This window comes from Otolemur garnettii, unplaced genomic scaffold, assembly GCF_000181295.1.
Source record: "Otolemur garnettii isolate 467f Iridium unplaced genomic scaffold, OtoGar3 scaffold00002, whole genome shotgun sequence".
Taxonomy (NCBI): Eukaryota; Metazoa; Chordata; class Mammalia; order Primates; family Galagidae; genus Otolemur; species Otolemur garnettii.
In genome coordinates, this window is record NW_003852397.1 from 50,342,393 (window position 1) to 50,356,770 (window position 14,378).

Consider the following 14,378-nt stretch of genomic DNA (forward strand, 5'->3'; position numbering starts at 1 on the left):
CTCTCAAATGTACTCTCTTAGGCCTGTATCATACAGATTAGGAAATGAGAGACGGGAAGGTTAAATATAAATAAACTTGCCTAAAGTGATAGAGCTGGGACTTACGTCCTGTCATTGTGACTCCACAGTTCATAGCGTGAAGCACTTGGCATGACTTCCTTCATCCATAACCAGTATCAAGTCTCATTTCTACATATGAAATATATTCTAAATTTGTTTATCAAGTAAAATCTCCTTCAATCATCAGTATAGCTTTAGTTTAAACCCTGCATTTATCTTACATGAATTATGACAACTCCTTGTTAATTAAATCAGTGTTTCTCATGGTTCTAATCACTTCATAGCCAGAATAAAAACTAGGTTGAGATCTTACTGCCTCACCAAAAATCTACAATTATCAAAGACTCCTACTACCTATGAAACAATGTCAAAATCCTCCTCACGGCATCCAAAGCCCTTCAAATTACAACCTCCATATACTCCCCAGGCTTCAACCAGCCTCTTCTCTCACAGACACCTTCCATTTATCAGATGTTCTGGCCTCAAGGGCTTGATGTCTCTGCAGCATACGGCATAACTTTACATATCTGCATACGCTGTGGCCCATTCACTTTCCCCAGAAACTCTTTCCCATTTTCAGAACAATTCTATGATGCATTTTCTGCTTCCCTCTTCTGTGACATATTCCTATTTCTTCTATTATCATTTTCCTCAATGTAAACAGGGCTTGGTAAAACTTTTCTGTAAAGGGCCGGACAGTAAATATTTTAGGCTTTATGGACTACAGACAGTTTGTCTCCTTCTCTCCCTCCCTTTCTAACCACCCTTAAAAAACATAAAAAAGTCTTAGCTGATGAGCTATACAAAACCAGACAGGTGACCAGACATTATCTAAAAGCTGTTATTTGCTGACCCCTGACATAAGAGTAGAGGTAATTGCATAACAGTTTTTAAAACTCTGAACCCCTTTAGAAAATATTAGCTTCTTCTTGACATTCAAAATATTTAGATACATAGTTATCAAATAAAAAAATAAAGACTTCTTTATAATTTTATTATACATAAAATGTACAAATTGTGTTATTCTTGTGTTTATTATTAATGGAGATAGTGGTACAAAAGTTGCTAGAATAAAAATAAAGTCACTAGTGTTAAAAAAAAATAACAAAGTAAAACAAAAAAACACAAAAACAACTCTGACAAGTAAAACGGAGAAGGTCGTGAAGGGAGTGTTCTTATGCATAAATGACTGGTAATAAGAGCTATCAAAAAGACTGAGCAAAAGCCACAACCACTACAAGAGCCATCATAACCTTATACACAAAATACTTCCACAAGGACATTTTAACCAGCAACTGCCTGTCAAATCTCAAACTGACATCACCTTTGTTAGTGATTCTTGTAGCTCAATTTAATAATTATGTAATCTTTCTCATTTTTCCTCTAAAAATCTTTGTCTTCCTTTACTTCCCTGAATATATATACAGTTCATTATTTTATGTGTCCTCCCATTGCAATGCCAATTCCTGCAGAATATCATTTTGTTTTAGAGAGCCATTATGTAGCTGACAGTGGTAATGTTAAAAATTATAGAAACAAGAGAGAGAGAGAGAAAGAGAGACAGAGAGACATAGATAGAGAATGACAGACCACATATAGCTATTTACTCTGCTTCCAGACACTAGGTTAAGTTCTACTAAAAGTACTTCATTTAATCCTTGAGTTCTATGGGTTGACCCTGTTAATCCTACTAATATATACAGGCAACTGTATTACATTATTGGTATATATTGAGCATAATAATTTTAATACAGTTTTTTACTTTCTTAAAATGTGTATACATATTTTTGGTACCCTCTGTATGTAGGCACTAAGGTTCAGAGCAGTTGAACAATTACTTGAGGGAGGATACAGTCAGTGGCAGTTGTAGGACCTTAGCCCAGGCATGAATGTAGATTCCATGCTCTCTGAAAACTGAGGCAACCAGCAGCCCAAATAAACCAAAGCTTAATGTGACAAAACTGAGAAATTTAGGTGGTTATAATAATTGCTTCATCTATTCTCCCTTACATGAGATACAATAAAAAATGTTATTATAGCTTTTTGGAAGGCAAGAAAGTAATGATAATCAATTTTGGCACCAGACTAAGAATTAAACATAATGAAATATCAGAGCTATACTAAAAAATATTTTTCAAAAACTTACCTCCTCACAGGAACTGATTTTGATGTACAATTGCTTGTTATTAAAGGTATAAGTCTGGGTACATGAGTATGCTGAAAAAGATGTTTTAGAAATGGTTGAAAAACACTGTGTACTACATGTAGTTCTTTCTTGTATTTGCCTTATGTTCAAGTATTTAGTTACATTATAAAAGGACAAAAAGTCCATAAACCAGATTTTGAAAGAAATTAAGACCAGTCTTGAAAAGCTTTCCCAAATAAAAGTAACAGTAATGATGACACATTTCAAGAAGACAGCTGTGGATATAACACTACATAACCAAGTCAAGTTAAGTGTATAACTGTGAAAAACTGTTAGGACAATACAGCGTTTGGGGGGAAGGAGCATTAAGAGGGACTGGACATATATTGGTGACATTTTCTAAAGTACCATGGCTACTGTGGGTAGAAAATAATAATTACAATGTAATCAAAGCAGATAATCACAATGACTATATCCCTAACTATTGGGAATGCAGTATCCCTAACTACTTGAAATGGTGGTTTTAATATAACTTTCCTTCTAGCTGAACCCTACCTTTCTACAATTTATGTAGAAATTCGATAGATATAATCTTCTGATTTCTATTAGTAAAACCCTTACACTCTTCTTTAGTGAAGGAAACACTAAAAAGTTTATATAATGGTCATAAGAATAAAATAGTAACTGAAGCATACATGCTGGGGTGCCAAAAAATGCACACAATTTTAAGAGATGTCATCTATGTATTACTTTTTTGAAGTTGAATTGAATTACCATAGCAACGTGTAGTGTGATATTCGCTCAGAAGATGGTATTAATCAAAGGAATGCTAGCATCATCATGTGACAAACATGAATAGTACATCTCTTAAATTTTTTGGCACCCTCTGTATTTAATGCCTTAAATCTATTTTTCTCCTTAGCCAATGGCATGTGGTACAGGCTGGGTTACCTAGAAAGCAGTTTCTGAGATGGTGTTTAGCATACAGAATATTTAAGAAATGTACTTCAAAGTAAAATATTGCAAGCTCTCACTCTTGTGTGAAATCTAAAGAAGTGGATCACATGAAAATAGATGGTTGACTGATGTTTACAAGAGGCTAGAAGGGGAGCATGATGAAAAGAGGTTGATTAATGGGTGAAAAATATAGTAAGATAGAAGAAATAAGACCTAGTGTTCAACAGATCAGTAGGATAACTACAGTTAACAATAATCTATTCTATATTTCAAAGTAACTAGAAGAAAATAATCTGAATATTCCGAGCATAAAGAAAAGATAAATATTAAGGTAAAGAATATACCAATTACTCTAATTTCATCTTTATACATTATATCAATATATTAAAATATTACATGTATCCTCAAAATATGCACATTATGTATTAATTTTTTACAAGTGCCCTGGGAAGTGAGAAGGATGCAGGAGTGAGAAGAAGAAACCTAACTAAAATACAGCCCAAGGATATTAGAGAGCTCTGAAACTAAAGTAATCCTTTCAGAATAGTCTAAATCTAGTCCAAGATGACCAATCTTTATACTTTACACAACACTCAGTTATTGGATATGGGCCATACCAGGAAGGGGCAAGACCTTGGAAAAGGCAGCTCTTGCAACTGAAGTAATTCTTGAAGAAGTTGGCAGCTGAAAGCTCTTTCATTGAAGGAAAATGTGCATGGCACATTGGGTTTGCCAAAATGAACTCAATCAAAATAAAAGAAAAAAATTATTTTTCAGCACTGGAGAGAGAAACTACCCAGGGACCTGAAGCTGTTCAAGATGAACATAATGCAAGAGTGTATGCTGACCTGCTTTTTATTCAACTATTATAAATAGGATGGAGGAACTCTATGGACCTGCTCCCTACAATATCCAGAAGAACCCACTCCCCAGATATTACTATGAAGATAATGCCTATGGAGACCCCCTAGCCACAAAACACTGTAAGAAGGTCTCCTTACCTACGAACCTTCTCCCTCCTCTCTCTCTTATAATCTCCCAATAATCTCACTGCTAAATTAACTATATTCACAATAGTGGTAGGGATGGGGAGAAAGACTAACCTAACTATTGCTATACCACATTCAGGGAGCACTGTACTTTAAGAAAAATAAAAGTGGCCTTTATAATTATAGACAAAGCATTAAACCAAACACCAAGTCAGAGCAATTTAGACTTATTAATACAAGCTGACAACTGAAAAAAAGCTTCTTTAAAACTAAAGAGAGAATTAGGAATCAAGTAGAGCAAGCTAAGGAAGTAGGGCCCAGGGAAAGAACAAAACAGAAAAACTTAAGATGACATACAAAAACAAAAAACTAATCAGTAGGATAATATAGTAATAACAGGAAAAAAATTCATGGAAAATGAGCAATTTGAAAATAAATTATGAAGTATAAAAACCTCAGAAAGGCAAAATGAACCAAATAAAAGAAATTTAAAGGAATTTTTACTAAGAACACACACAGCTGTAAGATAAAGAGAAACAAAAGTATCCAAAATATGATACACAACATTGAGGATTTTGGAATCTGTAAAACAAGAGTAACAGAAGGAAAAAAACCTGAGCAAAAATGAATACATGATTCATAAACATTAATATAAATTTAAGGATTCATCTTAGTCAATAATCCTTGTCTACTATGTAAGAATAGTACTAATGAAAGACAATCTAAACCTAGACCTGCTGTGGGGAAACTCTTCACACAAAGGGACTATCTTTTAAGGCTTCCTCAAGGCTATTTTGTTGTTGTTTTGCTATTAAAAAGAAAAAAAATCAAATGGTATCTCCTTTTTCCTTAGGGACAGCAATAAAGAGTTAAGAAAACAATTCTTAGAGAAAGAAAAGTGAACCTAAAATTCAACAATCAAATTTTCAGTCCCCATTTAAGAGCAAAGAAAATGTGTTTCAAAATACATAAAGATAAAATATATACAAAAATTGAGAAAGCCAAACGAAAATGACCCAGAAACAATTAAAAAATGGCAATTGTGGGCAGCACCTGTGGCTCAAAGGGGTAGGGTGCTGGCCCTATATGCTGGAGGTGGCAGGTTCAAACCCAGCCCCAGCCACAAAAAAAAAAAAGGAATGTGAAACTATATCAATAAACACTGGTCAGAAATAAAAGCAGTTAAAAAATTATAGTTAATTCCAGTTGCTAAGGGAAAAAATAACATAAATGAAATAAATTGAACACTTTTTAAAAGGTAGAGAAAAGTAAAACAAAGACTTTATTCTTGACACTGTCAAATGAGGATCTTCAAAATTACAAAAAGGGGGAAAATAAAAAAGAAATAGGTAAGAAGCACAGAGAACAGAAAACAGAAAATTAGGGGGGAAAAATGCGATCCAAGATAATAATAGTCAAAAACTTTGATCATACATAAAGTATATAAAGTAAGAACTATTAGGAAAATGAAATTGACAAAACTAGAATCAAAACTAAAATTTGCCACATAAAGTAGATTAAAAAAAGACATCATAAAGATTTGAATAATAAAAAACTTAAGGTAGATTTAGTAATGAACAAAGTATTCTATACTCTGTCAAAGAATCCATATTTTGCAAATGCTATAGCTACCTATAGAAACTGATGATGCACTGGGACACAAAATTCTAAGAAATTTTCAAAGAACAAATTGTATAACCAAATTCTCTGATCAGAATGTCATAAAATTAGAAAATAATGACAATAAAAATAAAAACAAAAGAACCATCTGAAAAACACAATGTTACATAATTCAAAGAGGGAGTTAAAATTAAAATTACAAATGATTAAGCAATATAAATTAAAGAGAATGTGGTAAATTTAAACCACTGAGATGGTAACAATGCCAAACTCAGAAGAAAGCTACACTTAATAATAAATAAGAAAAAGCTACAACAAATTATCTAAGGATATTACTACAAAAATCTAGAAAAAGAAAAAAAAATAGAAAAAGAAATGAGCCAAAAACAAGTCAAAGAGTAAAAGTCAAGAAACTTAAATATAAAAACTTCTTATCAGAAAAAAATCAAATAACCACCCTAGAACCAATACTAAAAACTAAAAATTAAAATGTATAATGGACTCATAATATTACCTGTGCCAAGTATATATATATAAATACACATAACATTGTTATAAGAAAAAATGGTTATATAACCAACCACCTTGGTAGAAACTTTTTCTAAATTAAGAGAATACACATACAACTTTATGCCAAAGGTTCTTAAAATCTATATAAACTTGATATTCTAAGAAAATGTAAATAATCAATACTTCAAAATGCCCAGAGTCTAAAATATTAAAATTATTAAACAATTTCAAAGGTTATTAAACTCTAATAACAGAATAATATATTAACAAAATATGTAAAACAAAAAAAATTTAAAAATCCACAAAAGACTCATTATTAAAATGAATGTCAAACATCTTAAGTAAAATATCAGCCCACTGAATCTAGTGGTATAACAATGTACAATGGCCAAGCAGAATTTAGTTCATGAACGTACAATGGATAAATGAAAAACCAGAGATAATCATTTCTAAAGACACTGAAGGATATGTGATAAAATTCAACACCTAATCCTGATCAAAATTTAGGAAAATATTAATAGAAGGAAATTTCCATAATCTGATATACTATATCCACAGAAAACCATACCAATGATCATATTTAATTAAAGTTAAATACAATCGTATTAAACTCAGAGATAAAACAAAGATCTCAATAACTCCCACTACTTTCCAATACTGTTAAGAAGGTTCCGAATTATAGTGAACCTTAAAGAAATCTTAAAACAGGAAAAAAGGGATTATCTTCACAGACCTTTAATAAGGAGTTTTTATTTTATTGATGGAAAAGAACACCTCCTGATAAAGCAGTATTAGAAATTTCATTTTTCTAACAGGAAAGAACAAACTTACTGAAGAAATTGAAAAAGCACTTAAGACACAGACCTGCATACAGCAGAACCTCCACAGCTGACCCCCTCCTTAAGTGGAACTAACTTTCATAGACATATATCAGTATGGTAGGCCTAGTTTCTTACGTTGACAACTGCCATATGTTCACCAATTTGTTACAGTTCCTTGAAAGGTCAACTTCACTGAGAGGTTCTACACTGTATTTATCAAAATTTATCATGTGAAAATGATAACATTTCAAGAAAATACGTTACTATGGTTTACCACATGCTATTAGGTCCAGTGGTTTTTATTTTTAGGGAAAAAATCAAGTTAGATATACTAATTTGTATGTACTTATATCAGTATATCTCATACAAAAATACAATCTAGTTAGATCTAAATCTAAGGAAAACATTATGGAAATTCTAAATGATTAAATATTTTGTAACTGTGAAATGGGGAAGGTGTTTCAACTAACAAAAAAGGAACAATGTCTCAATACATAAAAATTTAAAAATTTGATACATAACAAAACACAGCTTAGAGAGATGAACAGAACCTTTTCTAATGAAGATGAATGGCTAGCAAACATATGACAAAATACTCACCATCCCTATTAGAGAAATGCAAATCAAAACCACCCTGAGCTATACCTAACCCCAGCAAGAACGTCCCACATCACAAAATCCATTCCAGCATCTGGAGAGAAAGGAACACTTTTACACTGCTGGTGGGACTGCAAACTAATACAACCTTTTTGGAAGGAAGTACAAAGAACCCTCAAAGAACTCAAGCTAGATCTCCCATATGATCCTATAATCCCATTACTGGGCATCTTACTCAGAAGGAAAAAAATCCTTTTACCACAAGGACACTTGCATTAGACTGTATATCTCAGCTCAATTTACAGTTGCCAAAATGTGGAAACAGCCTAAATGCCCACCAACCCAGGAATGGATTAACAAGCCGTGGTATATATATACCATGGAGTACTATTCAGGCATTAAAAAAGACGGAGACTTTACATCCTTTGTATTAACCTGGATGGAAGTGAAACACATTATTCTTAGCATTACAAGAATGGAGAATCATGACTATCAATTATATCAATTTTGATATGAGGACAATTAATGACCTTGTACAAGCGGGAGGGGAGAGCAGAGAGACAAGGAGGGAGGAGGTGGGGGAAAGGAAGAGCAGAGAGTGGGAAGGAGGGAGGGTGGTAGGGGTCTCGGTGTGTAACACACCTTTTGGGGGCAAGACACAAATATAAGAGGGACTTTACCTAACAAATGCAATCAGTGTAACCTGGTTTCCTATACCCTCAATGAATCCCTAACAAAAAAAAAATAAATGAATAGGCTTGCCACCCGTAGAACAGTGGTTACAGCACCAGTCACAGCTGGTGGGAAGGGGGAGGGTTCAAACCCGGCCAGGCCCAGCTAAATAACAATGACAACTGCACCAAAAAATAGCCTGGCATTGTGGCAGGTGCCTGTAGTCCCAGCTACTTGGGAGGCTGAGGAAAGACAATCACTTAAGCCCAGGAGTTTGAGGTTGTTGTGAGCTGTGATGTCATGGCACTACTGAGGGTGACACAGTAAGAGTCTGTCTCAATTACAAATAAAAATAAATAAATAAATAAATGACTAAATATTTTTGTAATTGTGAAATGGGGAAAGTTGTTTCAACTAATAAAAACACAAAAAAGGAACAATGTCTCAATACATAAAAATTAAAAAATTTGATATATAACAAAACACACCTTACATAATATTTGAAGAAACGATAGATTATACAAAATACCACAACATATATAATATGATATATAAAAAAGTCCTAGAAATAAGGTAAAATGTGGAGTATATACTGATAATCCATGGAAGAGTTATAAAAGAAAAACCCCAGTTAATATAGCTAATAATTGAGGAATGCCAAGTAGAATATGAAATATGACACCTATTAAAATGTAAGACCTTAAAGATATTGATAACAGACACTTTTGGTAAAAGGAAGGAGAAAAAGAACTCTATAAACTACAAGAATAGCGAAGACAATCTGACGCTGTATTTTTTAAAAGAAGATTGATTTAGACACTGAAAAGAATTACATGTATGGACAAGGGAAGCTGCTCAAGTATAAGCTTTAAAAATAAGTTAAACAACATATTACACATATTTAAATTTACTATTTGTGCAGTAAATATGCTTGTATAGGTATGGAATAGAAGTTTGGAAAAGTACACACTAGAATGATCAGTTACAAACGAGTAGAATTCAAGGGGAGAAATTTTTTAAACTCTGTTTTTTTGACTGGATATAGGGGCTCATGTCTATAATCTTAGCACTCTGGGAGGGTGAGGCAGGTGGACTGCGTGAGCTCAGGAGTTTGAGACCAGCCTGACCGTGTCTCTACTGAAAACAGAAAAACTAGCCAGGTGTTGTGGTGGGTGCCTGTATTCCCAGCTACTTAGGAAGCTGACGCAAACAGATAGCTTGAGCCTGGGAGTTTGAGGTTGCTATGAAAATAGAATAATGCCATGGCACTCTACCCAGGGTGACAAAGTGAGACTCTGTCACAAACAAACAAATGTTCTATTCTTTTGAGCACCCTCAAGATAAGGATGACGAGAAATTCAGTCCTATGTATGACAGGGATACATTCTGAGAAATGCATTGTTAGGCAATTTCATCATTGTGCAACCATCACAGAGTGCTCTTATATAAACCTAGATGGTTTAGGCTACTACACACCTATGCTGTATGGTATAGCCTACTGTTGCTAGCTTACAAACCTGTACAGCATGTACTGTAAGCAATGTTAATACAATGGTAAGTATTTGTGTACCTAAACATATCAAAACATAGGAAAGGCACTGTAAAAATACACTTTTAAAATCTTATAGGACCACTGTCAAAATGTTGTTATGCAGCCTAAGATTGTATTAAGAATTTTCTGTCATTTTTTATTATTGTCTGTAACATTTATGATTACACACATAGGTACCAGTACATATTATATGTACTCATATATACATGTGTATATGCATTATATTCCATACATAAGCATGTTTACTTCGCAATCCTCTGTACTATTTTTCATGTTCTGTACCGACTATTATAACTATGTATTGCTTTTACTACAGAAAAACTTAAAAAGTGATTTTCCTTTGGGGTTAAAAGATACCAACGATTTATTTAAGTAAAGAGAGAGAGAGGAAAAGAGAAAGAGAAAGGGGGGAAGAGGAGGAGTAAGGGGGGAGGAAGAAGAAGAGAAGGTGGCAGTGGCAGAAAAGGAGAAAGAGAGAAAAACCTACCCGAATGATGAATCTGATTGCTGCACATCCAGAAGTTGCCATGACTTTTGCACTATTGGGGACAAGATTAAAAAGTGTAGGTACAATGGCCTCAGCGCCATGATCAAACTTGTTTCCCAAAACTGTTGAGAGATGACTACAAAGGAAGACAAAAAGTATTTTTAATAATTTAAGATTAAATATAGATAGGACCACATAATATTAAAAAAAAAACTCCCCTCTCTTTCAGATATTTTTAGTAACAGTCTCACTTTGTCACCAGGCTAGACAGCAGTGGCACTATCATTGCTCACTGTAACCTCAAACTCCTGCGCTCAAGCAAAGCAAACGTCCTGCCTCAGCTTCCTGAGTAGCTAGAACTTGGCTGGGTTTTTTTATTTTTTGTAGTGATATGGTATTGCTATGTTGCCAGGCTGGTCTAGAACTCTTGGCCTTAAGAATCTTCTTGCCTCAGCCTCCTAAAGTGCTGGGATTACACAGTGTGAGCCACTGCCCCCACCCTTAAAATATCTTTACTGAAATAACTTAAATATTTTTATTTTAATAAGTTCCAGTGGCAAAAACAAAAAAAAAAGAAAAACAAAAACAGAGAAAAAAGGAAGCCCAAATACTCTCTCTCTCTCTATGTGTGTGTGTGTTTGTGTATTCCTTTCTTTTTCCCATCTGTTTTCCCTTCAAATTGAAACATGGCATTTTACTCCTATCTTTACAATGGCACTTGGAGAAGCCATCTAATCTCAGAATTTAACTATTAACTCTGAGTAAATATCAGGTAAAATAATCAAGTCTAATTGCTCTATTTTGGCCTTTAATCATGAGATATTTCCATTGTGATGCCCCATTATCAATCTTAAGTGCAACACATTTTATAACCAAGTTCAAAATCCTACCCAAATCAATATTCCTCAACACTTTCTCTACTTCTATTAGAATGATTGCCTTTTGGATTACAGATACTCCCTGACTTCTTTGAGGCAGGATTTCAGTATCCATATTTTAAAATATAGCTCTACCAGATGCTAGTGAGTTGGATGATTCCCCCCCCTTTTTTTTAGAGACAGTGTCACATTTTATTGTCCTCAGTAGAGTGCTATGGTGTCACAGCTCACAGCAACTTCCAACTCTTACACTTCGGTGATTCTCTTGCCTCAGCCTCCCAAGGAGCTGGGACTACAGGCGCCTGCCACAACACCCGGCTATTTTTTTTTGTTGCAGTTTTGGCTGGGGCTAGGTTCAAATCCGCCACCCTCAGTATATGGGGTCAGGGCCCTACTCATTGAGCCACAGGCACCGCCCGAGTTGGGTGATCTTAAAAACACTTGTCTTCTTTTTCCAAATTTGTAGTTAAACAACTAAATCAGCCTTTAATTATGTGACTTCAGTTAAAACAGGAAGAATGCTGGATCCACAGTTCTGACAATGCTTGCAGTATTGATTAATTTCTATATATTTATATCTTATTTAAAATACATGGTTGGGATAGAGTTAGCTCCAAAAATTTAGGGTTTTGATTCAAAGAAGTACTCAGATTCAGACCTATTTACCAGTGTTCAGTTATAATCAGTTTTCCAACGTCTGAACTCAAAGGCAAAAAGGAACCTAAATGCAAATCAAGGAGGTAGCTGTCTAGATGTTATCTTCTTTAAGAGCATGAATTTTGGAATTAAAAAAAAAAACACCAAAAATAGTTAAATGTGAGCTTTGCTCTGGTAGGCAGGTAATGTACTTGGAAATTATATCGATCTTTATAAGCTTATTGGGAGAGGGGGTGTCTAGAGTACCCTTACATTAAAGCTGGTTTAGTACTATTCCTATACAATGGCCTCTCTGGGGTCTCTCTCTTGAATACCCTGGATGTTCTCATTCTGGCTGGTCAGATCCTGAACCTCTCCTATCATTATATAAACTCTGGGAATTGTCTATCTTATAACTCCCAGGCAGTAATTCTTTTCTCTTCTTGGGGAGTCGCACGTTTTGTTGTACTGATTAGTATTCAGGTAGAGCCCTGGGATCCTATGCACTGATTTCTATAATTCTTTTCCTGTGCATTTCTCTTCTCTCCAGTATCCTACACTGCAAATTTTGGCTACCTCAGCCTTTTGAAACTCCAATCTCTGTTTCCCCAATGCAGTCAAAGTGTCTTGCTCTGCTTAGGTTCTTCCTACCTCCCTCAAGGTTCAGAAAGTTTCTCCAGGTCAAAACTCATATTGTTCAACTCATTTGTGTCTTTCAAGACTCCTACTCCCATGCTGGCTGCTGTATATACGGCAATAGTTGTTTTACATATTTTGCCCAGTCTTTTGCAAGAGGGCTAGTCCTGTTATTTTTCAAGATTACATTTTACAGATTCTTATTTTGGTTTGGTTGTTTATGCTAGTTAGAGGTGTTTGATCATTTGGGCATATTGGCATATTGCCCTGTATCTAGCAACTCTGCTAAAGTCCTTTATAATAATTTATCTGTACATTCTTGTGTAGTTTTCTGCATAGATAAAATCATTTGTTCATAAAGGCAGTTCTATTCATTTTCTTGCAATCCACAATTTTTATTACCTTTTTTATGTTCTGACTAGAATATCTAATAATCCTGATTAGAAATATTAATACTATGTACCTTTGTGTTCTCTAACTTCAAAGAAATGTTTATACATGCACATATGTAATAACAGTATTTAGGTAAATAGAATTTACCACTACTTGTACTGTAGAAGACTATAAGCACATAGAACAAGTTTAGAATTTGATAAGTTGATGATGAATGTTGCAATTCCAGGATAAATGCTAACATATCAGAAATAGAGTACTTAGTATCCAAATTAGTAAAAAGAAAAGTGCATATAGTCAGTTTCCAGATCTATTTATTTTCTCCTTATACTTGTGGGGTTAACGATCAAAAGTCAACCAGTACGCTTTAGACTTATAAACACATTTCAAATTACACAGAACTGTTAAGAAAAACTTTTTAAAAAATCATACAAATCAAATCCTTACATACAGTAAAAATGATTTTTGGATCACATATATTTGGAAGTTATTTTGCTACTGCTTTACTTAACAAGCACTGAATCAATGATAGCTAAAACCATTAAAAAAAATACTTATCACAAAATGAACATACTTACGCAACAGTAATGCAAGCTTCTCTAACCACCTGGGATCTAAGATCCTTAGCTGAAAGTTTAAGTGCTCCATCCAACAAGCGTAAATGCTGGAAAAAGCAATCATACTGTGCAGCTCCAGCAACAAGCAGTGATCGAATTTTCTTCAGCTGAAATAAAGAATATTTTCATTATTGACAGAAAGGTGGCAGCCAGTGCAAACAAAAAAAGCTACCTAATTACTCAAACAAAAATTTTTTTAAAATGAAACTTAATGTTTCATTCTTATTTATATTACAATACTGTACTCAAGACATTTAGTAGAATTAAATGTATCTTAAAAATAAACATGCAAACAAATGAAAGGCTTTCCGAGAAAGAACATTATAAATTTAGTTATATACATAACATATACATGCAATGTAATCTATAAATAAAAAAGTATATTTAAAAATTTTAAAGGAGTCTTTCTTTTTTGTTTGTGGTAAAATATATATTAACATAAAATTTACCATTTTAACCATTTAAAAGTATACAATTCAATGGATTAAATACATTCACAATGTCATACAAGCATTACCATTATTTACTAAAAGAATCTATGTTTTAAAGGGCTGAATTTGGGAGCTCTATTCCTCTATAAGCAAAAGTACAAAATTAAAATGATCAACCATCAAGCTATCATCATGTTCATAAGTCAACATTATGACACTCTGTGAAGCAAATGGCTCTTGTGCATATCTGTCCTCACACATACATATTCAGAAGCTAAAAGTTTACTTATCATAACCATTATCATGTATAATTTCACATTTAATTCAGAGGTTTTATAAATTTTAAAATATCTTTTTTTTTGTTTTTTTTTTTTTT

General features: G+C 33.7%; 1 protein-coding gene across 7 annotated transcripts in view; it reads right to left on the minus strand.

Moving 5' to 3' along the window:
- Positions 1 to 14,378, minus strand: part of CLASP2 (cytoplasmic linker associated protein 2) — a 216,714-nt gene that overhangs the window by 114,164 nt on the left and 88,172 nt on the right. For all 7 annotated transcript variants that reach the window (XM_023513932.1, XM_023513941.1, XM_023513940.1 and 4 more), the window contains 3 exons: positions 13,533 to 13,678; positions 10,412 to 10,547; positions 2,207 to 2,277 (listed from right to left, as the gene is read on the minus strand). In XM_023513932.1, coding sequence (XP_023369700.1) covers positions 2,207 to 2,277; positions 10,412 to 10,547; positions 13,533 to 13,678 — 353 coding nt within the window. The remainder of the gene's footprint in view (positions 1 to 2,206; positions 2,278 to 10,411; positions 10,548 to 13,532; positions 13,679 to 14,378) is intronic.